General features: G+C 49.6%; 8 protein-coding genes across 8 annotated transcripts; 4 read left to right on the top strand and 4 right to left on the bottom strand.

Annotated features, from left to right (window-relative positions):
- Window positions 1–1,052: 1,052 nt before the first annotated feature.
- TGAM01_v201743 (hypothetical protein) lies at window positions 1,053–1,583 on the top strand (the record flags this gene model as incomplete). Its single annotated transcript, XM_018805887.1, has 1 exon — window positions 1,053–1,583. The coding sequence occupies one exon, from the start codon at window positions 1,053–1,055 to the stop codon at window positions 1,581–1,583; it is 531 nt and encodes a 176-aa protein (XP_018660841.1).
- Window positions 1,584–2,861: 1,278 nt separating this feature from the next.
- Window positions 2,862–4,098, top strand: TGAM01_v201741 (hypothetical protein; the record flags this gene model as incomplete). The annotated part of the gene is made up of 3 exons (XM_018805886.1): window positions 2,862–3,045; window positions 3,117–3,168; window positions 3,273–4,098. 3 exons carry the CDS (start codon window positions 2,862–2,864, stop codon window positions 4,096–4,098), a joined length of 1,062 nt encoding a protein of 353 aa, XP_018660840.1.
- Window positions 4,099–4,261: 163 nt separating this feature from the next.
- On the bottom strand, window positions 4,262–5,929 carry TGAM01_v201742 (nonsense-mediated mRNA decay protein 3; the record flags this gene model as incomplete). Its single annotated transcript, XM_018805885.1, has 2 exons — window positions 4,262–5,741; window positions 5,865–5,929. 2 exons carry the CDS (start codon window positions 5,927–5,929, stop codon window positions 4,262–4,264), a joined length of 1,545 nt encoding a protein of 514 aa, XP_018660839.1.
- A 558-nt stretch (window positions 5,930–6,487) lies between these two features.
- On the bottom strand, window positions 6,488–7,447 carry TGAM01_v201740 (hypothetical protein; the record flags this gene model as incomplete). Its single annotated transcript, XM_018805884.1, has 1 exon — window positions 6,488–7,447. One exon carries the CDS (start codon window positions 7,445–7,447, stop codon window positions 6,488–6,490), a length of 960 nt encoding a protein of 319 aa, XP_018660838.1.
- Window positions 7,448–8,198: 751 nt separating this feature from the next.
- TGAM01_v201739 (aldehyde dehydrogenase) lies at window positions 8,199–9,832 on the top strand (the record flags this gene model as incomplete). The annotated part of the gene is made up of 3 exons (XM_018805883.1): window positions 8,199–8,603; window positions 8,677–9,561; window positions 9,719–9,832. The coding sequence occupies 3 exons, from the start codon at window positions 8,199–8,201 to the stop codon at window positions 9,830–9,832; spliced, it is 1,404 nt and encodes a 467-aa protein (XP_018660837.1).
- A 2,987-nt stretch (window positions 9,833–12,819) lies between these two features.
- On the bottom strand, window positions 12,820–14,647 carry TGAM01_v201738 (phosphomevalonate kinase; the record flags this gene model as incomplete). Its single annotated transcript, XM_018805882.1, has 2 exons — window positions 12,820–13,882; window positions 14,379–14,647. The coding sequence occupies 2 exons, from the start codon at window positions 14,645–14,647 to the stop codon at window positions 12,820–12,822; spliced, it is 1,332 nt and encodes a 443-aa protein (XP_018660836.1).
- A 1,227-nt stretch (window positions 14,648–15,874) lies between these two features.
- On the bottom strand, window positions 15,875–19,399 carry TGAM01_v201737 (hypothetical protein; the record flags this gene model as incomplete). Its single annotated transcript, XM_018805881.1, has 1 exon — window positions 15,875–19,399. One exon carries the CDS (start codon window positions 19,397–19,399, stop codon window positions 15,875–15,877), a length of 3,525 nt encoding a protein of 1,174 aa, XP_018660835.1.
- Window positions 19,400–23,283: 3,884 nt separating this feature from the next.
- On the top strand, window positions 23,284–25,605 carry TGAM01_v201736 (ATP-dependent RNA helicase DBP7; the record flags this gene model as incomplete). Its single annotated transcript, XM_018805880.1, has 1 exon — window positions 23,284–25,605. The coding sequence occupies one exon, from the start codon at window positions 23,284–23,286 to the stop codon at window positions 25,603–25,605; it is 2,322 nt and encodes a 773-aa protein (XP_018660834.1).
- Between the last annotated feature and the right edge of the window lie 563 nt (window positions 25,606–26,168).

Here is a 26,168-nt window from a genome sequence, read left to right as displayed (position 1 = left end):
GATCTAATATACAACGCATTTCTTAAGCGTCTTAATTATTCCTACGTTCACTTTTATTGATTAAAAACTCGACTGCTTGTATCCGAATCGAAGTGTATAGAGAGCTAGGTAGGTAAGGTAGGTAGAAATCCAGGTAATACTTTTGTATCTAGCACCGTGCCTCTATGTGGCTCCAACGTCGGCCTCAGTGTAAAGGGGAAACAACACGTAAAAAACTGCCCTTCATCAATAAATGTGGCATATTGCACTGGTGATAAGATATGAGGTCTTGGAATATCCATGAAACGCTTTCTGTCAATCAAGAAATGGTACATGAAACGAAAGGGCGTATCTGTGCTGAAATATTTTATGGAAAATAGCCATAAAAGCATACGTCTTGAGTTTCAATGCCTGGGTACTATTCACATGCTAAACATGTTCACTAGGTAAGGTATCAAACGACATGAATGTCAATAGACTACACGCAATTGCCGCAACACTAGTTTTCTTTGGGCAATGGAAAGGGCAAATCAAGTCAATTAGAAATTGCAACTCTAGGTTAGGAGAGGTACTAGTAGAGTAAACTACCTAAGCAATACTTCTAAAAGCAAAGCTGGATGGATGAAGAAGATATATAATAGATGTCTGCCAAATACCAGCTAATTTATCAACATATCACATATTCAGCCAGAAGATGCGTGTGTTTCCAGCTCTGGAGCTTCTGAGTCTGAAGCGAACTTGGAGGAAATGTTGCATGATATACACGTGCTTGTTGTTGTTATATCCTTTCCAAGGGAAGTAGAGCCTGACGGCTTCCTCGTGAAAAGGTTCTTACTTCCTCCCAACAAGGTTCTTACTTACCTAGAAAGAAGTGTTGCAGTAGACTATCCTGTACGCTGGTTGACTACCTATAAACATTCCATTCTGTGATGTTAGCCACTTCTAACACGAATCTCCGCAGATGCTCTGACACATCCTAGATTTGATGCGATACCTGTACACTCATAATACTAAGCATCGTTCTTGGACAAATATACGGGAGAACAACTCACAAAAACGCAAAGGGGCAAAGGATGTCTTCGTTCACAGCGTTCGTGGGGCCGCACCCTCGAGCTTTTCCGGAGCCAATGCATGAGTGGCACCAGAAGCTCTACGAAGCCGCCGAAGTCCTTACGCGGCGTCTCCAGAATTTGCATTATAGGCCAATTCTGTCTGATTATTTCCTCCATCATTTGGGCCTAGGTGTTATTCGCGACAGGCTAGACGTCGACAACGGGCCCATTGGCAACGAGCCCAATGGCAACGAACCCTCCAGAATCCCCAGGTTTTTTCGCCCCGCCGATATTCAGTTGGCTACACAGCGGGTGCAAAGGTGGAATGAGGTCAACAGGTGGCCAGCACCGGATCTCAATAGGCCAGAAATCATTGAACACTGGAGGGGATGCCAGATCCGAACAAACATACCGCTATTCGACGACATCGAAGACAATTTTCGCAGATGTTATTCGCTGTTGGCGAATCAGGGCCACGAAGAAGAACAAGAACATGAACGTGATAGCCGCAATGATGACCTAGAACTCCTCCGCTGGGCCAAGTTCGGGTGAGTCAATCCGGAAACATGTTAGACATCATATGAGCGACTCAGCTAAGATTTTCTAGATGTCCAATCAGGACTGACTTGTCTACATACAATGTAGACAGGATTTTTGCACAGCTTCGTCACCGATATATGCTATACGACTGGCGAGTGAGCCTGCCTTCTATTGTTACAGGAGAGCAGACACGTCTTGAATTACCTCACTCGATAGTGATCGTTTCTGATACGATTACACCTCCTGATGATTGCTTATTGAGGAGCGAGATATTAATGGCTGCGAGGATATTGAGAGAGGGCATAGTACAAGGATGTTGGATTCAGCATTTGACTCACCCCGTAGGTGCTTCTACCACCTTTTGAAGAAAAGAGAATCTACTCATATGTTTTCTAGTTGTTGATGGCATCCTTTAGCAGGACAGGTTGTCGTATACTCCAAATTTTCATTGAAAACCCCGAACCTCTATTTCACATCAGCGTCTCTCGTTTTTTGAACCTGGTTAGCAGTAATGGTACTGTGCCCCCTGACGCACAGCTTGTGGCCCGATGGCTTATGGCTCGACCTATCGGCCTGACTTCTCATCCTCGGCCAGAAAATCATTCTCTAGAACCAGGTTTCACCGTGTATACGGGTAATTGAATGAACAGGAAAGCTTTTGGACCAACCAGCGACTCTTCAAGGGACGGCTGGCTATCTTCTGTTGACCTGAGGGAACTTTTGAACAACGACTGGCTATTCAAGAGACGGCTGTCTATTGTCTATTGAGATGAGAGAAGAACCTTTTAGACCAACAAACAATAATGCAAGGGACAGCTATGTATCTTCTATTGATATGGGATGAAGAGAATGAGTTGTATGAGTTTATAATATGCCACCTCTTATCAGTTGGCTGTGAGCAGTTTAGCCGCACTCTTCATCTGGTGCAATAATAAATATCTCTTTGCCCCCTTCCTGTGTACATATCTTATTGGTGATAAACGCCCACTCGAAGTTTCAATAACTGTCTGCATTTTGATGTCAGCCATCGGCCAATGCAAATACGCCTATTATTAACGCTTTATGTGTGACTCTCCTTTATTCCTTTATTTATTTATTTATTTAGTCGTGTTTTTTTAGTCTTTCTTTCTTGAAGAAAATGTTCTTGAACCAGCGTCGCTTACTGCATCTCACTGAATGCGCAAGTGGTACGTACCTACAAACTGCCACTAAAACTTAAGTAGTACCTCTGTGAACGAAGCGCCCGCTCAACTGAATCTCCAATGCTATAAAGCACAGCATCTAGCAACCATGGCGCGAAAACTGCCCTGGAAAAGGACATGCGAGACCTCTCCAAGCGACACAAGAAGAAAACCAGCAGCTCAGAGTCCTCGAGCCTTTTTCTCGGCCTCAAAATCGACGGCGCAAAATGACAACCGCGATATCCTGCGAACGCCCGTGTCGCGCAGATATGCTCAGCGCGTCTTAGATTCGGGTAGGAATAGAGATGGGAAATGGGTAGATGCTTTGAAACCCGAGCGCTGATAGAGTAAAAACTGTTTGTAGATCCTATTCGAAGTCCATCGACTTCGCCTCCTCCAGAGCGGCCTCATGAACAGTACGCGCCCATCTCATTTCATGTTGCGTGTACTCATCTATTTGTGGATGCACGCCCCCTTCACTCGCCTGTCAATTTTGATTCACTGACTCATGCCCTGCTAGATTCATGATCCCAGGGCCACTTAATGACGATAAGTACAGAATGGTCGACGATGAGTTTCTGCACATCGCCCAGCGCTTCACGGCGCACCTCCACCGAGCAGAGTACGATCGCCTCAAGACACTCGCAAAGGCTCAGAACGCGGCTACCATTCGCGAGATTGAGCGGCCAGTTGTGGTGGATGCAGTACCGACTGCGAGAGCACGACAGAGAAGCGTCTTGGCTCAGCGGGATATGAAGCAGCGTAAGACACTGGAGGGCGATGGAGAAGCAAGGGACGATGAGAACGTGCCGTCGCTGGCGAGGACAAATCTGCGGGGCTTGATGGAGGCGCCGAGGCGGGAAGGCAGGATAATTATGCCGTCTACAAGTGCTTCGTCGTCATCGAGCAGGACGAGGGCAGCTGCGGGCTACTCGAGCAAGTCTTCGCCACAGGGAGATCGTCGAAGCCGAGCGAGATCGCCACCAGCATCAATATCATCGTCTACCAAAAGGATCAAATTCGAACAGCCCTCTCATACACGCCCAGCTACTACATCGAGCAGAACCGTTGTACCGAATCCTCATATAGGCAACCAAGCCACGTCCTCATCTGCTACAGAAACAGCTCACACGAATATTTCTCACTCAGATCGCAGCAACAATGATCGCCAATCTACTACTGTCCACAGTCTAGATGACGAGTTTGATGATGACCTTTTTGGACTGCACGAGCGCAGGATGAACAGAAAAAAGACAAGAGAGCAGTTCAAACGACCAGACGTCAAACGTGAAGTCAAGGGAGAGTCAAGGACGATTGATTTCGGTTCTATACCGTCCTTCTTCTGATATCTATTTCCTTAACACCAGCTGGAACTTTATGAAGGCAGTGACAAGCAGTCTTTCACAGCGATACATTTATGACTTCTCCAAGAGTAAAGACAAGGCTGCATTGAGAATCAAACATAATATTCATTACATCTCATTGCTGTAAGTTTCATTAACCCATATACTAATCCTCCATGGTGAGCTCATCAAAGTCATCTAGCAACTCGTCCATGTTCACTCCAGGCACGCCATCATCACCGTCAATATCCGTCTCTGCTACACTCATCTCCTCATCGGTGGCCTTTCTGGGGTTCTTGTATACCGCCAAAGCTGCACGAAGCTCCTCATCCTCCTCAACGTCACGCAAGAACAGTTCGTACTCCTTATCCATACGCTCTTGGTCTGCCTTCTTTGGTAAAAGTTCACCCTCATCCTTGGCCATACGCTTGAGCTTCCAGTTACGGCGGCGATTCCTCCTGCGGTTGGGGTAGTGTTTCTTCACTAGCACGACGTCTGGGATTATCGATGAATATGTGTTGGACTCTTCAATCGCATCATACTCGGGGTTGTTGAAGTTGGTACCGCTTAGCAGGTAGCCCATCGCTGAGTCGCCTGGCTGCAGCAAGCCTCCCATATGTGTTCTCGTAAAGTACGTCCTGTCGTTAACGCCCAGGTCGGATGCACGAGCGACCGTCGCTTCAGCCAGCAACCACTTGCCATTTCGAGTAGGGGTCGGCTCGATGTCCATGATGATGAACTCGACCAACTCCATAGCGTCGGCGAGAGCTGTGAAAGGAGCACGCCAGTAGAGAGATGCGCTGACTTCTGCGGTCTGGAGGGTTTGCGGGTCCATCAGGTAGACTGCTGTGCCAATCTTGTGGCAGAGGACGAGGGGTGAAATGTTGCCGCTCTGTTTTGCCATCTTAATAGGCAGCGCAACCAGGTCATCTCTGCATACGGGGACAATTTCGGCGGAGAAGGTGAATTTGTATGATTTTTTAGAAGTGTGGGTATCCATGGAAATCAACTCTTGGGCGGTCTTGACCTTGACGGGAACGACTGAGTTGAGAAAGTCGACAAACTTCTCCGCCTGGTTTCGTACGGAGAAGAAGAAATCGATACCGTCTTTGGCTTCCTTGATGTTGAGGGTGTCTTTGTGTGCACCGTGCTTCAGGATCAGCTGCTCCAAGAAGTGGAATGTTCTCTTGTGCAGGACCTTTTGCCGGACTTGTACGCAGGCTCTCCAGTGGTTGGGGGTGAAACTCTTCTGACAGTCAGGGCACTGCTGATGTGCGAGGACGTATACAATCTCGAAGCTCTGCTGCAGCAGCACACCTGATTGGACAGAATCTTGGATCGTCAGTTTGACTTTGATTCTTCGAGAGTGAGGCTCAGTCCAGATGAAGCTCGCATCGACGATTCGCACTTTGTTCAGGCCTCTTAGCTTTTTGAGGCATAGAGCCAAAAGCTCACGAGATTCGGGCATGGCGACGATCCAAGTTGCTGGTGGCAACATCCATCTCTCGCAGTCTCTGCACTGCTGGATGGTGGCTTCTCGCTGGATTCCATTGGTGATGTCGTTGGTCAGCTTGATACAGTCGTAGCAGGTTGCGCCGGTGGCTGTCGTTCCATCGATCGGAGTACCGCAGTTGTGACAGAGGATTCTGCAGGGGAGACTATTGTGAGCCAACGTCTTTGTTCATTCATCCACGGATACTGCGGGGAGGAAGCCATAATAAAAGATAGGAATGGTACATCGGTCTTGTGAGACAAAGATGGGTACTTACGTGGCGCTCGTATGCGTCTGCTGCGCAGGCGCAATAGAGACGGCATCATCAAGGTCCATAGACATTTTGCTTGATGAGACCGATGCGATGTAAAATGGTGTGGGTGGTGATGGATGATTTACGAGGCTGGATTGAAGCCCGTAGTTTGATACAATATACCCAAGAGTTCAAAAATTATTTTGCCCCGCTGCTTGATAAGCGATTCCATGCCTTATCGCTGCATTTGGCCGCTGAAAATTTATTGCCTATCCCGTCGTAGCGGCTGGGGGCTAAGAGTCAGGGAAGAATGTGCGATATTGAGTCATTCGTCGAGTCATCCGCGGGGACATGCACTAAAAGAGTAACAAGATATGACGGCAGTTTCCGACTGCAGTTGTCCCTGCTTGACTTCCCGCAAAAGATGGATGAAAGAAATATGTATTATTAAGCGTTCATATCAAGTCTTTTTAAAACACTTCAGGCCCGTTTTAATTGGAGATTTATTAATTGCCCGAGCGAGCTGAGATACCCTGCAATGGATGCTTGATACTGTACTTCTTTCTGTAGCAATATCACCCACTGGATGGTGATGAGTGTAAGAAAATTTAGAGAAAAAAAATTAATAATTATTTCAAAAGTGGCTATCAAAAGATTTTGCTCAATACTCTGTTGACACGCTCCGGTTGCTCGTTGGTATCATCACCCTTGCTGATCTTGGCAATCTGCCTAAACGTCCGTACGCCCTCCTTTGGCTCCTCGCCAGGCGCAGCAACATCGTTCGCTTTCCTCTTCTTCGCCTTGGCCTTGGCCTCCATGCCATCCAGCATCTTGGCCCTCTCCACGTTGCGAACAAAAAGCTTGTTCTCCCGCGTTGTCTTGCTAATCTCAGCCCTCATGCGACTTGTTCTCTCGGCGTCCTCGGCGGCGATCTGCTCCGTCAGATTGTGCCATTTGAAGCCACTGAGGTACAGCAGATTCCATATATCGTCGTGGTAGTAGCTCCCCTTCTTGCCGCCAATTGGCCGTGCGTTTAGTAGCTCGCAGGCAGCCTTTGCGTCCTTCTTCTTGACAAACTCCACCCAGCCCTCGGTAAATGTCTTCTTCTTGTTGCCGCCTCCCTTGATCCGCCGCGCTCTTGCGACTGGGTCTTCCGGGGCGAGGAATATCCTGTTGATGGTGCCGTATGGGGCGAGAAGAGAGCGCAATTTGTTGGGTTTCATAAAGGGCGGTACGCGCGAAATATATACGACGCCGGATTTTTTAATGGCCTCGTCTGTTGTAATAAGATTTTTCTTCGTTGCGGGCTGAGCAACGCGCGGTAAGTCTTTCGACTTTAACTTTTTTGCTTTCGTCTTTCCTTCTCCCCTCTGATCTTCGTCGTCCTTCTCTGTCGGCTCTGAGCCATCTTCGTCTCCCGCGTCGTCATCCTGGCCCTTATCGCTCGCTCCATCATCGTTGTCGTCGTCCTCGTCGTCGCTGCTAATTCTCCGTCTCTTTGCGCCGCGTCCTCCCTTTGCTACTTCATCTGCGGAATCATATCCGTTGAGCTGCTCGTCTTCGCTGTCGGACGCATCCAAAAACTCATTGGCTTTCGTAGCAGCCATCGTATGTGTATCTTGCAAAGCGTATTGCTTTACTCCAAGATCATGGAAGTAAATCGGTTCAATGCTCAGCAGATGCTCTGACAAAAAAAAGTTCCTTATCGCGATAAGACAATGCTTATTCCAGTAGCGGGGCGCACTGCATTATCGGATCAGACTGCGTCACTGTGCCCAGCAGAATAAAGTGCGCTGTACCTGAAGGCACCCTACATTGCTCAATACTATAATGTACTATAATTTAGGCGTTAAGTTAGGGAGCAGGAGAATGTATCTAATCGAGGTTAGCGATTGCAGCCTCCTTGTAACAGCGGCTACTTCAATATCCAAAACTAAACTATGCTGATCGCTGCGTGATCTTAACCTCTTAGAGCTACTCTTTGCTAACATCTATACTGAAACCTCCGTCTTCCATAGAGGCATGCACATATGTATCTGTGGTAGTGGGTAGCACTAGATACCATTAGCACTCAACGTAGAGCCCACTGTAGGCATCGCTAGGAAGTTCTGCTACTCCATACTCTAGCAGCCTTGGAAGGCAATATTACTGTGGAAAATGGACATGGCGGGGCAACGATATCGGTGACGTGGGGCAAATGACAGACGGGCAGGCGCGGCTCTCCAGATGGTCTGCCATTATCATTTCCCCTCCCTATCCTCTCCAACTCCGATTCCAAATCTCACATAAACCGACTTCATATTCCTTGTTACATCTTCTGCGCAAATCTCAGTTTGCCCTTGCGAGGAATACGTAGCCATGTCTGTCGAGGTCATCAATACCGTCTCCCCCAATACCAACGAGATTGTCATCACCCGCAATGGCCCGAGTCCCACCGATCTAAAGGTGCTCTCTGAGGTCGCCACAGACTCTTTCCAGAAATTCCGCAAGACGACTCTCAAGGAACGACAAGACATTGTCAAGAAATTCGTCGACAGCCTGGAAAAAAACCAGGATGAGCTCGCCCTGGAATTGACAACCCAGATGGGCCGGCCCATCGCTTATACGGCCAAGGAAATCACCACGGCCATCAAGAGGGCTGTGTATCTCCTCAAGATTAGCGATGAGGTTTTACAGGACGTCGAGGGCGAGCCTGAGAAAGGGTTCAAGCGGTTCATTCGAAGAGCACCCGTCGGCCCTGTTCTCATCATCTTCCCTTGGAATGTGAGCAAACCACCCGTCGACTCCTTGGCCACCGTTTGACGCGCAGTTATTGGCTAACACACCATGTCTCAAGTACCCATACTTGATTCTAATGAACGTGCTGATTCCAGCAATCCTGGCTGGAAACAGCGTGATTCTCAAGCCCTCCCCGCAAACACCAACAGTTGTAGAACAGGTGGCCAAGCTTTTCGCCGCGGCTGGCCTGCCCGACGGCGTTCTGCAGTATTTCCACTGCGGGTCGCCTAGTATCATGGAAAGCATCATTCGGGATCCTAAGATCGCGCTCATCTGTTTCACGGGCTCCGTTGCCGGCGGCCTTGCCGTGCAAAAGGTTGCCGCCGATCGGATTGTCAACGTGGGCCTCGAACTAGGCGGCAAAGATCCCGCGTACATCAGAGATGATGTAGACATCGACTGGGCTGCCGAAGAGATTGTAGATGGCGCCATCTTCAACTCTGGCCAAAGCTGCTGCTCCGTTGAGCGCATCTACGTGGACGAAAAGATTCACGACGACTTCGTCGCAGCCGTTCAAAAGGTGCTCAAGGGATACAAGCTGGGAGACCCGTTCGATAAATCCACTCATGTAGGACCCGTCATCTCCAAACGTTCCAAGGAAACAATAGAGTCACACATCCAAGATGCCTTGAAAAAGGGAGCCAAGGATGTGACGCCGGAAAACGAAAGTTTCCAAAACCCTCCGCCCAAGGGCAATTTTGTGAGACCAACCCTATTAACGGGCGTGGATCACACTATGACAGTCATGACGGAAGAGACATTTGGGCCTGTGATTCCCGTGATGAAGGTAAAGGGTGACGCAGAGGCCGTCAAGCTGATGAACGACAGCGAGTTTGGCCTCTCGGCTAGTATTTGGACCAAGGATGTCGACCGAGGCTACGCCCTCTTGGAGGAAGTTGACGCTGGCACGGTCTTTGTCAATCGCTGCGATTATCCTAGCCCGGTAAGTCTGCGCGTGCACCCTAAAAGCCCCCGTATCCTCCTCCCTTGTTGGCCCCCAGTCGCATCGCACCCGGCCGGGCCAATAAGGGTAGCAAGTAAAATACCTTGACGAACACAAGCTCCGTAACATATTGCTGACGGTACTACCAACAAAACAGGATCTCGCATGGATTGGATGGAAGAACTCAGGTAAGGGCCAGACGCTCGGAAAGTTTGGCTTTGAAGCATTTGTCAAGTCCAAGAGCTTCCACCTCAAGGACTATCCTAAATAAGCGTGTGGAACATACCATATGACAATAAAGAAGAAGAAAAGAGCATTATTTATCTTTTACTATCACCCAATTGACCTAGTGCCAGCTGTGCCTCCGCACCAGACCCAAAGATTAGCGAGAGATCTCCCTTTGGGCTCCTTTCAGCATCGAACAAGGTGGCTTTGTGATTGGCTCGCCCACGCGGCAAATGATGCGACGATATATTGGACAAGGGTCTCCCACGATTATCGTTTGTTTTCGCGTGTAAAGGATCACCGCGCGGCATCTCACATTTTCGTTATGCATGAATGGCGTATCCGCCGCAGTCAACCCTAAATGCGCAGGCAGGCAGCCCGCCCCAGTGCAACCGTGATGAGATGAGACAAGAATTCTTCGTCGTCGAGGCAAGGAGACGACGATTCGGCTAGGCCGCCGTCGACCCCATTCATTCTGTAACCCGCTTGTTGTAGAAGAAGAAGAAACAGGAAGCAAACAGCGCCCGTGCACGCACATGTGCTCCGCCCGCTGCTCCATCCGGCCGCGAACAGTTGGCCTGCTCCTGATCGCCTGGCGGCAGCTCATTACCCTGACGAATGCAACGGCGTACAGCGTCTTACATGAGGGTAGCAGCAGCAACAGGAATGCCATTTTGGTCTTCACGCATTCCACATTTGTGCGTGAGCGCATACACAGGGCTTGGATTCAGGTATAATGTGAGACACAGATGCAGGCGGCCATCCTCTCCTAGTGTATTCGAGTGTCGCACTCTGCGCTGCACGGGTGGACTGTGTCTGATGAGGCCCCGTCGTCAGAGGCCCAGATGCGGCACCGACCGAAGGGCTACCGAATAATGAGAAGCTCAGACACGCAGCGGTGCCGATATGGGCGAGTTATGTACGTCCATTTCCACGCACATCTTCGTATATATATGCGAGGCCCCGGCGGGCAACGCATCCGTCGGAACCATGCTGGTCTTGTGAATCTCAAGCCGGACGCCTCCATTCATTCCGCACCCGCGGAGCTTCACCGGCACCAGCTAACACACTCCTTTCCCCCCTGCTAGACTATCCGTCGGCATTCATTCCTTTTCGTTTTCTTCTTCATTGTCTTGCCTTGCGATTTGCTTTCGGCAGTGTGCATCTTCGTTTAGGCTCATTTATTCATTCATTTCATCTACCATCGCGTTCTCTGCTTTCCTTTAAAAGTGTCTAGCTCATCCTCATCTTGTCCCGGCCCTTTGTACGGGTATCTGCACTAATATATTTTGCACCAACAACACTCATCGTCCAACAAGGATCGAGAAGCCACGCGGGCCCTATTTATTCTTTACCTCATATCATTACTCTCATTGCTAGTATTCTAGAGCACGCCTTTACTTTCTGCTTTATCATTTCCATCTCATTTTTATTTATTTTCTCATCTTAAAACCACAAACTCATTGGCCTCTTTTTTTTCATATCTCTTGCTCTTTAGCTTTCTTCATCCTTATTTCACCGTTTTCTTCAATTTATCATCTAATCGAGCGTTTGCCGTCGCTCTGAGCGATGGCCCATATGTTGAGAAAAGCCTCATTAGCCAACTTGGAGACCGAGAGCATAAGTGGCTGCTCCAACACAACGGGCGCTGCTTCCGAGATGCGTCTCAAAAGCAACGTCAGGACGCTATATGAGCGCATGCAAGCAGCTCTGCGTCATGGCAGACGGAAGCAGAAGCGCGGACTAGAAATTGTATGTCCATGTGGTAATCGCTGCATTACTGACTAGACTCTTGGCTAACATCGTTCTCCAGTCTAAGCCATTTGGGTTTAAGAAAGAATCAGTTTTACTCCCCGGCATTTCACAAGAAGAGTGAGGCGCCCCAAGACAAAAACTACGAGATTGATCAGCCCCCAGTCGATGATACTAATCAATGTTTTGATGTAGACTTTGTCTTTTCCGAGAAAAGGCTGCCGCTAGTCAAATCGGTATTGCAGAAGACTCCATGTTTCCCGACCCGTCATCAAGCCTACCTCGGCCGATTCGTTCACGATCTCCTTATCGGAGCACTTCGCCATATTCAATGGTTTCTGTTCAACAGCAGTCCAACTGATTCATTGACTGGATGCAACTTTTACGAGCCAAAACACCAATATCTTATCTATGACTGAGGGCATTACGGATACTATTATCGCTACCTCTATCATTATTACTTCTGGACCGAAATGCTTTTCTCTTTATTCATTATTTTTCATCTTATTTCCATCTTTTCTTCTTCTTTCCTATGTCGATTTCCTTTTCTCTATGGACAGAAGAATCAGGGTTAAAACAGATTGGCTAAGCGTGGATTTTGGGCTTTGGGACTGGATATTTTTTTTCAGGATAGATTGGACAGGGCAGCGGGTAAGCTGCAAAGAAACATAGATATCACAACAATCACGGGTTGCTTACAATAGCAAGAACAAAAATGGGAAACGGGAAACAATTTGGTAAGATGAATGGAAAGAGAGGGGAGGGGGCGTGGGAATGTCGAAACGCCACGGTTAATGCAACGCGGATTTAATGCAGGAAAGATGAAAGGATTAATAATTTTATACAATATAAGTGATTCGAGCTCACTTTTGGCATTTATTTTGAATGAACAGCTTCCCTTTGTTTTAGTGTCATTTCGCTCAGCTTTGTCTCGCGTGCAGGTACTAATCTTCGCGTCACGAAACGTTGACCATTTGAGCATGACAAAGACTATACGCAGTTATGGCGCTGCTAACCTATGTCTTTCTAGGATCCTAACTATATGGAGTAGTATATGCGAACAGTCTATGTTGACTGTAATCTTTCCATTTTTTTCAACTTTGATCAAAGTCTTTCATTTCTGTGAGAGATTTGCATAAAATACAAAGAAAAGGGAGCTATGGCTCCCTGGGTCTAAATACTCGGGCTATGTGCTTTTTGTCATTGTTTTCTTCCTGTCCTCATCTCGGTTAAAAACAGAGACGACGAAGCTTTGATGATGTGGTTTGTAATTGTGAAAAGCTATAGCCACCCGTCATACGCGTCCAAGCTCTCCTGGCGCACGCCCTCCATTTCCCCCTTGACCCCCAGAAGCTTTACCTTGGCACCCTTTTCGCGACTCCATTCGGCCAGGAAATCTTCCACGCGACGCTGCGTCTCGGCGTCGTCTCGCATCAGCAGGGCCAGCGCGTCGAAGCCGCCCGCGCCGGGCACGACGCCGCCGTAGACGCCGTCGATGGCGGTGAGGGCATCGAGCAGGACGGTCTGGGTGTCGGGCTCGAGGGGCACGTCGGCCAGATGGCCCATCTTGCGGAAACGGTCGCGGACCTGGATGAGCTGGGCGGGAAGGTGGTCGACATCGCCGGCCTTGAGCATGGCGGCGAGCTCTTCGTTTTTGGACTGCAGATCGTTCCAGAGGGTGGATGATTCGTCGGCCTTTTCGCTGCGCCAGTTGAGGATCCGGCGAACTAGGCCGACGGTTTCACTGCCGCAGTCGACGTCGCACATGCGCAGGACGAGGCCTGGCGGGACGCTGACGCTGTCCTCTTGGACGTCGACGTCCCATTTCTGGCCATCGACGACGGTGAGCAGCTTCTTACTGAAACCAGGGGCGCCGGGCTCAGGTAGCACGTTGAGGATGTCAGGGGAGAATCTCCTGTACGTGCAGGATCCGTACACGGCGGCGGCGACGTCGAAGCCAGAGCCAATCTTGCCCTGTGCGGCACAGTGGGCGGCCTGAGCAAGATTGTGCAGCGTCTGCTTGCCCTTCTTGGTGGACAGGTCAAAAACGCTGCTGGGTAGGTAGTGCGTGAGCAAGGAGGCCGTCAGGGAGGTGACGAGCGCGGCAGAGGACCCGAGGCCGGTTTTGTTGGCGCCCTTGATGGCGACGGGGAATTTGGCGAAGCGCCCCGACGAGGCCTCGTGGGAGTGGGAGTAGTAGTCGTTGTCGGCAAGGATGACGAGGCGCGAGGACGCGATGTTGTGATGAGGCTGCTTTGATGAGGATGAGACAACGGCGTCGATGTAGGTGAGGGCGTAGCTGAGCGTTGTTTCGACGAAGCGATTGGGCGTGATGGTGGAGCCGCTGGAAGCAAGACAAGGAACACGGTCCGAGTGTTAGTTTGAAAATAAGACATGACGTGAGAAACGAAAGAAGCGATAGAGTGAGGAGAAAACAAAAAGGATGACAGGAAACAGACAATGCATTCCAAGGGACCCGGAGAAGTTTGTTTCTTTTCCTTCTTTCTATCTCTCTTGGTGGCAAATGAGAGCAGCAAAGCAAAGCAAACAAGAAGAAAAAATTCCTCTTAATTGATTTATAAGACTTTTTGTCTTATTACCAAAAGGAATAAGGAATATCGTGTCTCTCCCGCCATGTCTCTCCTTGTTTCTACTCTCCCTTGTGTCGTGTCCCCAAGAAGGATTCTTCATTTCCCGAAAAACAAAACAAGAAGGAAAACAAGGGTCTTTTTTTTAAAACAAGACAAGATAGCGTTCCCGTAACAGCAAGCATAAAAATAGCAACAAGCATAAAAACATTCTTAAAAGGAGAGAGAGAGAAAGAGAGAGTAAATACTCACACATGCAGCTGCGTAACTTTAACGCCCCCGCCGTCCTCCGCGTGGTGATAGCCATAACGCCACTGCGCGTCCTGGAACTGCGGGCTGCTCACGACAATCTCGTACAGCTCCACACCGGGCTCGCTGGTGATGTCGCCGGCGATGACGTTGATGCGCGCGCTGAGGCCGAGGACGAGGCCCGTGTAGGCGCGTTCCAGGACCAGGAAGCCGCCGGCGAGGAGGACCTTGCCGGGGGCGGAGACGGCGACGGTGGCGTTTGCTGTGGGCATGGCTGTGATGAGATGGTCAGTTGTGGATGAATGGAGATGGAGAGGATGGTGTTTTATATATATACTTGAGTTTGGGCTGAGTTGAGCTGAGTTGGAGATGGCTGGTAGAGAAAGGGGTGGTGGATATCTGGTTGACTACTAATTAAAAATATGTCCCAATTGAAAGGTACAAGGACGAAAATCGAGATAATTAAGCGGGCAAAAAATGAAATCAGGAAGAAATATTAAAAATATAGCGGTGAGAAGAGGGGAATTGCTTCACGGCTTCATCTGCCAAGATTATGAGAAGCAGTGCTTGAAGGAGGCCAACTGAGAGGTTACCTGGTTGAGGTCAAGAGTGGAGCGGGGGCCTAAATCATTCACAGTGCGTCATGGTACACGAACACAGTATCTACACTGTAATCTGTCCTCTGCGGGGATTCATCTATTCTCTGTTCTACAATACTATCAGACTAACATCATATTCAAGTCAAGTCAAGTTCTCTAAATAGAACACCATTGTCACCTCACAGGCTAAGAATGAGAACAGATATGAGTAGGCATTATCTCGCTGCCTTGAGCGTCTCTTCGCTTTATTTGTATGTGCTCAAACCATCTTTAATATGATACATGGTAGCAGAAAATCCCGTCCAGTCAGAGAGCAATAAAGGGCCAAAAGTGTTTCCCCCCAATCCTTTATATACCATCAAACAAAGCTCCCAAAAATGGAAATCAAAACGCCGAAATGTTCTGCTACTACCGTTTGTGTGTTTTTGGCCTTGGCCGCAGGCCTATGCCGAGTGGAGATTTGTCTATCAGCGGCTCTCAGAGTCCGCGAAACCCATTCATTCCTTTCTTCCAAAGATTGCCCTCCCAGATCCATTATGTAAAAAATGCACGTCCTCTCTTTTTTTCTGCATTTGCCATAGAAAATTTCCCATCCGTCCGCCTTGTAACGCCGGGCCATCTTGAAATAAAATGAAACAAAGAAAATTTGGGTGTGAAAACACCGAAATGTATAAAACATGGAAACGCAAAACACCACGCAGAGCCTCTTATATTAAGACGACACCCCAATAGAACCACTGTCCCAACCTGCATGCCAAAGGGGTATCAAAACACGTCGAGGCTTAGAAATGATAAACCAAAAGAAAGAGAAAATCGAAAGTCAAGAGACGTCGCTCCACCGAAAAGTCGGACAACATAAAAGAAAAAGACACGCATAGAATGCAATATGTATGCAAAAGTTTACTCTGCGGCGCCAGTATCTTGGCCTCCGCCGAGCAGCTCTAGAACCTTGTTGACGACTGCACTGGGGTATCCGCGAGTGAGCATCTCTCCCACAACAGCCTTGGCTTCTTCTCTCTGCTCAACAGCAAGGAAAGCTCGAGTCATGGCTTCATACGTGCTGGGCTCGCGCTTCTCACGAACAACAGCATTGTAGATAGCCTGGGCCTTCTCGATCTTCTTCTCTGCAGCCCAGCCGTGGATTAAGGTGTTGGCGATGTAGGGAGTGAGCTCCACCCGCCTGCTTCGCATCTCGGCTAGGATTGGCTCCGTCTCGGCAACCTGGTGGTTAGCAACCATGGCCTCGAACAAGGCTTGGTAGATGCTGGCGTTAACGGGGACCAAGCTATCAGCCACGACCGAGTCAAACACTCTTCGCGCGCCTTCCATGTCGTGCAGGACGCAGCCTCTGGCGTGGATGAGTGAAGCAAAGTGCACCGACTCGGGTCGCTGGCCAGCCGCGCGCATCGTTTCCAGAACCTGTTCAGCGGCCTCCATGTCGACCGCCTCCAGAGTAGCATGAGTATCGATGAGTAGCTTATAGGTGTGAGAGGTGGGGGCGATGCCCTTGGTCGTCATGCGGTCGTAATAGGAAAGGACCTTGGCCTTGTCACGCTTCGTCGTCAGGAAAAACTGCATCATGCTGTTGTACGGCGCCGGTCTAGCTTTGTAGTTGGGCATGGCCTCCATTTCATCAAAGAGCTCCTCTGCAAACTTCTCGTCGCTAACACGGCACAGTGCATTGACAATGGTGCCATAGGTAACAGAAGTGGGCTTGATACCCAGCGCCCTCATCTCAGCAAAGTAGAAAAGGCAGTCATCGATGCGACGAGCCTTACCCAGCTTACCGATGAGGGCGTTGTACAGGAAAGAGCTTGGCTCAACACCCTCAGCCTTGGCGCGAAGGAAAATGCGGACGGCCTCCGAGGCCTCGTCGAATGTCTTGGTGGAGTCCTTCAAGGTGGTGATGTACAGTCCAAAGGTGTTGGCAGAAGGGGTGGCGCCCATCTCAAGCAGCTCTTGGTGGTACTGCTCAGCCCGTCCGCGGTTTCCCAAGGTCAGGCAAGCACCAAGCATGGCGTCCAGAATAGAAGACCAGCCATAGCGAACAACGGCGTTGTGAGCAACCGGGGGAACATCGGTACGAGCCATTGCAAGAATTTCTTGGCAAAGATCCATCTTGTTTTCGCGAGCGGCGGCAGATATCAGCTTGGCGTATGTGATGTATCGGGGGTGTCTTCCGGCACGGCGAATGTTCTTGAATCGGTTGAGAGCTTCGTGGAGACGAGGACCCTTGCGACCGTGGTTGCCCTCCAAATCGTCGGCGATCAAAGATGAACCCTTGAAATCAGTGTTGCTTGCATACGGATCGTAATTATCTTCATAGCTGGAGACGGTCGGGGTAGATTGGAACGGAGAAATGCTGTGAACCTGGGAAGGAACCGTCGACATCTGAGAGGCCAACTCGCGGGGATCGACAATACCCCGAGATTCCATATAGCGAGCAATGAAATCAACACCCTCGTCAATCTCTTCGACAAGTTGAGGAAGGGCCTCGGATTCGGCAGCAGCTCGGATTCTCTGGAACATCATCTCGGACTGTGCCAAGCCTTCCGCGACCTGGCCGGAACCAATGAGAGAAACCGCATACATGGTAGTTGGCTCGATAAAGGCAGCTGTGGCACGCATCTCAGGGTTGGAGAGGGCAAACCAATACTTGGAGGCCGAAGCAACATCGCCCAATCGCACGCTCATGGCAAGAAGTGCAATTGAAGGTGTTGCAAGGTCCTGGAGATCCACGACGTGGATGTTGGCATACGCCTCGATTGCGGTGGTGGCATCGTTGCCATCAGCAGCGACGGTGGCAATGTGGATCATGGCCTGATCTCGAACGCTAGCATCGAGAGACTGAGCCCACTGAAGGGCCTCTTGGAAGACACCTCGTGCGATGAACCCCTTAATGAATCCCAGATCGACCAGGGCATCCTTCATATCGGCGACAGAGGTGCCGTATTCGCTGATAATCTTCTTGAAAAACCTCATTGCGCCTTCAATCTTGTCGGAGATGACATAGGCATTGAGGACAGAGGCGTACACCTGGGCGTCAAGTCGATCGTTAAGAGCCGAGCTACCAGCATCATGAGAGATGGCCAAATTTCGATACTCGTTGTAGCATTCAACAGCGCCAATGAGATTACCAGACTTGGCGTAAGCAGTGATCATCTTGGGGAAGACGTCGGCAGAGGGAATGAGCTCGCTGAGCTCCATTTGCTCATAAAATCGCAGCATATCTGATACCCGGCCAACTTGGGCGCAAGCCGAAATCAACTGTCGGTATGTCTCAGCTGAGTAAGAGGCCTTGCCAGCCTCAAAGGACATGTCGAACAGCTTAACAGCCAGGTCGAGGCGCTCATCCTCGCACAAGATGGCATGCTCTAGCTCGTGGGACGCGAACATGAACTTGCCGGGCTCATCCATTCCACCAAATCGCAAGCGCTTCTCTTCAAGAACAGCCTTCATTTCCGAAACCTCTAAAGAGCGAGAAGAGAGCAGACTGACAAGAATGTTGAATGTTTCACTGTCAGGAGACACCCTTCGGCGCATCATGTCAGCATAAACATCCAGAGCCTTGGAAACGACCTCGCTTCTTTGGCTAGGGATATGAATCGCGGCCAACAGCAGAGCATTGTAGGCACTGGCGATGGGCTGCACGCCGGTAGCCAGCATGGCCTCGAACACAGCCGGGATCTCAGCATACCGGGCAGCCTCTGACAGCTTCAGAAGGTGGTCGGCATATGACTGAGATTGACCCTGGGCAGAAACTGCTTCTTGTGTTGAGTCGACAGGTGAAGGCGTGCGGGCACGAGAATGAGGCACAGACACTGAGGTTATTCCCTCAGCAACTGCTTTTTCAACAGCTGCCTGGAAATTTCGAGCCTCGATTTCCTGTTCGAGCGCCGCGTCGATGTGGGCAAGAGCTGCCTCCTCCGCCGCCGACATCAGATGCTGCGGTTCGGCATCATCGTGAGCGGCCTCAGCTGAAGCGCTCTGCTCGGCAGCCGCCGCCTCTACGCCAGCCTCGGCCGCATTCTCACCAGCGAGAACTGATGACGCATTAGGCTTCCACTCAATGCGCTTCTGGAAATCAAACTGCGTCCATTCTTTGTCCTCTTCCTCCCCAATGACGTCCTTCTTTTGAAGAGCCTCAAAGTAGGCATCTAGACCTCCGTGATTCGAGACATGGTGGTGATCGGCTGGTAGTCCAGACGATAGTCTTTCGCTATGGAAGGCAGAATAGAGAGGGAAGTTGGAGACACGACTGGGCCGGTTCGACTGTCGTCTGAAGACGGGGCGATTCTGAGAGTTGAGGACGTGAGGGTGAGTAGCAGCTACGACAGATTGTGCGTAGCCGTGGGCGGTAACGGATTTGGCGAATGTAGATCCTTGACGGATAAAATTCGAATACAGTTGTGAGTAGATGGGCATTTAGATAGCTGGAGGAGGAGACTATATGACGGCGGAGTTGTTAGTCATGCGATGCACAGCTTCACGCAATGAACCGCCAACAGAGAAACGATGTTTGGTGTCTGTTGACGCTGGAGGCTCGCTGATCAAGACAAAAGACAGTGCGCTGCAATTAATGAAACACAGCTCGGTCTTCTTTTCATTTTTTCTTGTCTTGTCACCAACAAAGCCGGTTTGCGCGCGCGAGCAAGCAAACGTGGGAGGCAAAAATCGGGGCCGAAAACTTACGGGGGAGAAAATGATAGTGGGCGATTGCAGGTTCATTTGACAGCCCCGGAAGCCGTCAAACAAACGCGCTATGTAAATGGTCCAAATTGTAAAAAGGGGGAGGATGTGAAGGGGAAGAAGAAGAAAAGAGACGACCAAAACCAAGAGCCGGAGAAAGGAAAGGAACCGGCCTCGATTATCTTCTTTTTTAATCTGTCGTGTGTGCGTTGACTTGAGATGCGAGAAGAGAGGGAAGAAAAATAAGGCCTGGGAAAAAATGGCGGGGGCCCGTGCCGGCCTTATTTCCTCGGGCCAGGGCCCTGTCTTGAAGTGCCGTGGCTGAAGGAGGCCGCTAGAAGTGAGCGAGAGCTAGTGTGGAGTGCATTGCACGGGCAGACGGAGCCCCCAAAGCCGCCTGGAAGACGCTACGGCTACAGGTGCTGGAACGGTAGAAGACGGCAGACACTAGCAGAAGGGCCCCTCCCATGAAGGATGGACTCGGGACAAGCTGCGAGGCACGAGCGTGTGGAGGTGACTCAGATAATGAAGAAGCTGCTGCAGAAATTATGGCTCCAAGTGCCGATTTTTATTTGAATTTGGTTACTTTTTTTTTTGTGTTTTCATGCAAGGTCGTTGATAATGCAAGCCGCCCGTCTTCAGCGAAGCCGCTAGTGCTGCATGCCTGCGGGCGATTCTTGATAGCTGTATTTCCGCTGTGAATCTCCGGCTTACAGTTCGTTTCAAGCAAAATATGAACGGAAGTCGTATACAGACAGAAAGCCGCTGCGGTTAGCAGCGTCTCTTGGTTAACGGCGCCGCCACCAACCAGCGCCTGTAAGTGCGTGCGTCATAGACCATGCACTCAAATCCGGGGCTTCTCATTCTCACAAAACTCACACACGACACCTCCAGCTGCCACTTGCCCAAAACTGCTTCGTGCCGAGCGCCATGGGAAAAACAAAGACGACAAATCACTTCTGTTACATTTTCTTAAAATTTCTCCTCGCTAACAAGGCGGCAAGGCATGCGCGTCCCACAGAGCTTGTCCCCAGTCCGGCAGCCTTCCATCCTCCTTCGTAATTCGTCCTGCCTCTGATTGGCCACAGCGAGAACAAACCGGCTGCCGATTCGCTAGCATTCCCTGTCGATGCGTGGAGATCGAGGGAGAAGCCGGAACCATCGGTGGTCCCTGCTAAGAAAAAAATAGAACAAACCGCAAAAAGAAAAAAAAAAAAAAAAAAAAAAAAAGTGGCCTCAGGACCTTCTAGTAAGCCGAAGAGGCTGTATTACCTACCTGAAGCGTGTTTCCGTTCAGGGCTCTGCGCATGTAAGTTGATGCAGCCAGTCTGTTATCAGATCAATACCATCATCGGCTGCATCATCTGTAGGCAGCAAAGGCCTTTAGAACCAACCAGCACCAGCATTTTTAAATCCCTCAGCGTCTGCATACATTAAGCCTTACGCGGTCTCCAATCTTTTGCCTGGAATGCGTGCGCGTCGCATTATTTCTCGAGTCCGTGATAGGCAAAAACGGTGATTACTATCCACCTGGTGCGACGCCTGGACGGTCATCGCATATCAATCAGTATTAGTCCCCGCATAGCGAGCGCATTGTCGGGCAGTTGACAAGTCCGACACCAGTGGTGATGGGTGGGTGGCAGCGACAGAGGCGTTTATTCCCGCCTAGCCCATAATTCACAGCTGAAGGCGCATGTAATTTACCAACGTTGCGCTGTGAGCCGCAATGAGAACAGATATGGCGATTACTGGCAATAGCCGCGGTGCGCAGACGAGACCAACCCATGCTCTCTATCGTCAGCCATAGTATTTCGGGTTGCTCTATGACTGCGCACAAATTTCTTTTGCAATTTATCTCTGTTCTGGTCTGGTCTAGAACCGTAGTCGTAACCATCGGCTTGTGTACCCCGTAATCGACTCCATTATGCAGACTATAGGGACTGTACAGTTAATTTCTGTCCGTTCGACAACTCCAGCCGTTTCTAGAAGAAACCTCTGTATACATACCTACCTACCTACCTTACCAACTAGAAATCTACTACTACTACCTAAGGTATTCGGCGTCAATAAGGTTCAATGTCAGTAGCTTGCCCGCGCCTCAGCGGTGCCACAGGACCCTTTGGTGAACCCGCTTCTCTAGCAGGAACCCTCTCTGACAATCCTTCAGCTGCGCTAATAAACATGTGCGTCACAAGGGTGGGCTTGAGGGAGAGAGTCCCGTCAATTCCCGTATCCGGGCAGTGGTTTCAAGGAGATACCCCGAACTAATCAGCGACCCGGAGCTCGGATGCAGCGGACGAGGATTGCCATCTCCGAGCAGCTCGGTGGGCTTTTCTACGCTCCGGCCCCACGGAGCGTCTAGCTTTGAACTACATGCGAGTCGTGACGGAATAGATGCAATCTGTCCTAAATACTATTGTGTGAAAATAGTACTAGAATTTAACTGTATGCTATTCGTAAATGCACCTATAGCATGAAGATAGTAAAGAGTAGTGACTTATAACCAGGGTACAAGAGAGGAGCTTTAAGTACATTACTCAAGCTGGACAATGAACCATTCTCTTGTCATCTGTAGCAGCTAGATTGAAGGCGACATAAATATCTGGAAATCAAAATCACGATCAAAATAAGCAAACACAGAGATGTCAATCAAACTTATTGTTATGCCATATTCTTGTTTTGAAGAAGCTAAACTGCCTACTTGGTTTACCGTAGGTTGTTGAATGACGTCTTAATATATCAATGATCGCTCTGTCAATTGAGCTAGGGAAACGCCTGGATCCTCGACCAAGGATGGCTGTAGTGAAATGTCACCAATAAGGTTCTGGTTCATGAGAAACTAAATCCCGACTGGGCTTTTCCAGAGAATCTTGCACCAATATGACATGCAAGTATTTTACCACGCATACGGTCAATCACATAGATGTAAAGAGGCTCTTTTCAGAACTTTAGCTTTGAGTACCAAATTCTTAAGGCGGAACTGAATTCGTACTCTAGAATGTCAACATGGGCAGCGGTTCTACTGACAAGCTCAGTTGCTATAGCGTCACCTTCAGCGTAGGTTGCCAATTCCGAAAAACGCCTCAATCTTTGGATCGACAGAATATAGTTAGGTTTATTGTCTAGGAGAGTTTTTGACTGATTTTGTGAAATGTTGAAAAATAGTGCGGTGCAGACCTCTTTATTAGGCGACGGCATACTTAAACTCGGAGTAACGTATAATGGCGGATGAGGCATCGTCAGCTACTACAATTGTCATTGCGGTCTTGATGGTGTAGTAAGCTAACATTAATTCTAATTATAAACCAGCAATGCTCCTCCCTATAACACCAGGCAACCCGGTTTCTGTTTGTATAGAGATCACCTGTGTTCCTTGGCTTATGAACGAGCCAATCACGTATCATGGATGCAGCTCTCGGCTGGGCTAAAGGCCCACGCCCTACCACAGATACCCGCAATACTATCGACACAAAGATAGCCTACGGCGTTATCGATAAGAAACTTTTTGTATGCGAAAAATCCAAGTCTTTGGCTTTTCTTTTGGAGATTACCGTTCCAGATCCAAAGTCAAGGCCAAAGCCCCACCCGACAACTGCCAGAGCAAAGACGCTGCTCTCACCATGGCTGACGATGGAATGCTAATGAATTTCGAGCTGGGCGGCGGGCCGCTCAAGCCTCAGGTCAAATTCAAGGGCGGATCGTGGAGGGACAGGAAGCGAGCAGAGAAGAGCGCAAAGCTTGGCTCACGCCCTGCGGCTGCGGCACGAGGCTCCGACGACGAACAGCGATCGGCAAAACGACAGAAAATTGACGGCTTTGGATCAGGACGACGGGCAGAAGGCGAATTGCCCCATCGCTCGGATCTTGCGCGAAAGAAGAGCGCAGATCATGGCACCCCGGGGCAGAAGAAACACGCAGGCCCTCCGGGGAATCGTCAAGTCGTTTCCCGTTTGTTTTCGTTTAACCCGGAGCAGAAGACGACTTTTGAAGAGGAGGAGGAGTGGAAGGAACCCGAGGCCACAAATGCGCCCCTTCTGACTGTTGCGAATTTCGGATCATTGACCATCTCTTCTCGACTAGTAGAGGCACTTGCCAAGATGAACCTTGAGCGACCAACAGCGATTCAGCAGAAAGTCATTCCGCACATGCTATCGAGCAGCTCAGATGCCTTTGTTCAGGCCGAGACAGGTTCAGGAAAGACATTTTCATATCTGCTTCCGATGCTACATCGGGTTCTTCTCCTGAGTGGGGGCGGCGAGAAGATTCACAGAGACTCTGGTGTTTTCGCCATCATAGTCTCGCCGACCCGTGAACTTGCAAAACAAACACATACTGTGCTGGAACAACTCATCAGGCCGTTCCCATGGCTCGTCTCTACTGCAATCACTGGAGGAGAGTCCAAAAAGGCGGAAAAGGCTCGACTTCGAAAGGGCATCAACTTCTTGGTCGCGACCCCTGGAAGATTGGCGGATCACATTGATAACACAAAAGCTCTCAACTTAGGCACCGTGAGGTGGCTAATTCTGGACGAGGGTGACAGATTAATGGATTTGGGATTCGAAGAGGATCTGAAGAAAGCTATAGAAGCACTTAAGCAAGTGAAAGTGTCAAGTACTCTCGCCTCGGGAGTATCTCTGGAGCCACTTCCAGACCGAAGGGTCACCGTTCTATGTTCCGCGACAATGAAGCTGAATGTACAGAAGCTCGGCGAGATGAGTCTTGCTGATGCTACTTTCTTGGCTGTGGAAAAGGGTGATGAGACGGTGGGTGAAAACAAGGACGAGCAGGCTGTTCACAAGGCCCCGGCGCAACTACACCAGTCACACATTATTGTGCCTGCTAAGCTGAGATTGGTAACGCTCGTGGCCTATCTCAAGTCTGTGTTTTCTCGCCGTGGCCACACGATGAAGGCCATCATTTTCATGTCGTGTGCCCATACTGTCGACTTTCACTACGAACTCTTGAAGATCCCTGAAAACGCTGAAGCACCCCAGCCTACATCAAAGGACATGCCATCAAACGATGCACCCTCAAAAGAGACACCTTCAAAAGACGCTTCCACAAAAAACACACAGTCAAAAGACTCGGAGAATGTATCCAAGACTGTTGCAAAGGCAGCCTATATCACGTCTGCTGCAAGCCCTGAAGTTGTTTTACACAGGATGCACGGATCTCTTTCACAACCCGTTCGAACAGCAACCTTGAAATCATTCTCAGCGTGTAAATCGCCTTCCCTCCTCATCACCACTGATGTCTCGTCGCGTGGTCTTGATATCCCTTCCGTCGACTTGGTTATTGAATACGATCCTGCTTTCAGTTTTGACGATCACATTCACCGAATTGGACGAACTGCGCGAGCTGGACGCTCTGGTGACGCAACCATATTCCTGCTTCCTGGCGCAGAGGAAGGCTATATCGAGCTTCTCAAAGCCTCTGGATCACCCTCGTCATTATCATATGAATCTGTGCTCCAGAAAGGCCTGATGACCAAGCTAGAATTTCCAGTTGAAACGACTGCTAAGCCGCAAGATGGGCAAACTTACCATGATAAGGCTGAAACGTTACAACTCCACTTGGAACAACGCCTCCTCATTGACAATAAGCGACTCGAATTGGCAAGAAACGGCTTCAAGTCTCACATCAGAGCCTATGCGACACACACCAAGGAGGAGCGGGTTCATTTCGACATCACTCAGCTGCACTTGGGACATGTTGCAAAAGCTTTTGGTTTACGAGACCCGCCGGGAGGCATTGGCGCTGGTATAGAGAGGAAAGCACAAAAGGGCAAGAAAGAACATTGGAGAACAGTCAAGGGAGGCAAGAAGGACGCTGATAGCGATGATGATGACGCTGCCAAGCTTGAACAGAAGCCAGCGAGAGACGCGATTATGCGTAAGAGTAGGATGCTCATGTCTGGAGCAAGCGAGTTTAATATTGGATAGACAGCGATAGACGTGCTTGATCTTTCTCTCTTCCATTTTCATTGTAATAAGAGTCATAGTTGGAAAACAACCTTTATCGGAGCACTCTCGGCCCTGCTAGTACTATTGCTTGGGCATGAAAAATAGATGAATCATTTAATATGACTGCGACCTGAAACCTTTCATAACTAACACCAGATATTTAGACTTTCGGTATGCAGGGTTGATAAGATGATGGTCCGAGATCGCTGCCCAGGAGATTGAGCCAGACAGTGTTATGAATGGCCACCTACTGATATAAATTCCCTTGCAGCCACAGAATAGCCTATGGAAGAATTGCACCTCCCAGATAGAGATGTGGCATCTTGGATATATCCCTAAATAACCTTCTCCTTCAGGCAAAGGGTGCTCCGGGTTAACGTCGGGCGAGATAACAAGCAGCCGACAGGGCGACTTCCGGCGGGGTGATAAGCAGATAAGGGCGCCAGGGCCATTTTCTTCGTGACTCAACAGCAAGATCAAAAGACCGCCCCGCATCCTCTCTCGCCTGAGTCTTGCAGAACGAAACTTTTGTCAAGAGAGAC

Source organism: Trichoderma gamsii (assembly GCF_001481775.2).
Source record: "Trichoderma gamsii strain T6085 chromosome Unknown Scaffold_4.2, whole genome shotgun sequence".
Lineage (NCBI taxonomy): Eukaryota > Fungi > Ascomycota > Sordariomycetes > Hypocreales > Hypocreaceae > Trichoderma > Trichoderma gamsii.
This window is presented reverse-complemented; position numbering and strand designations above follow the sequence as displayed.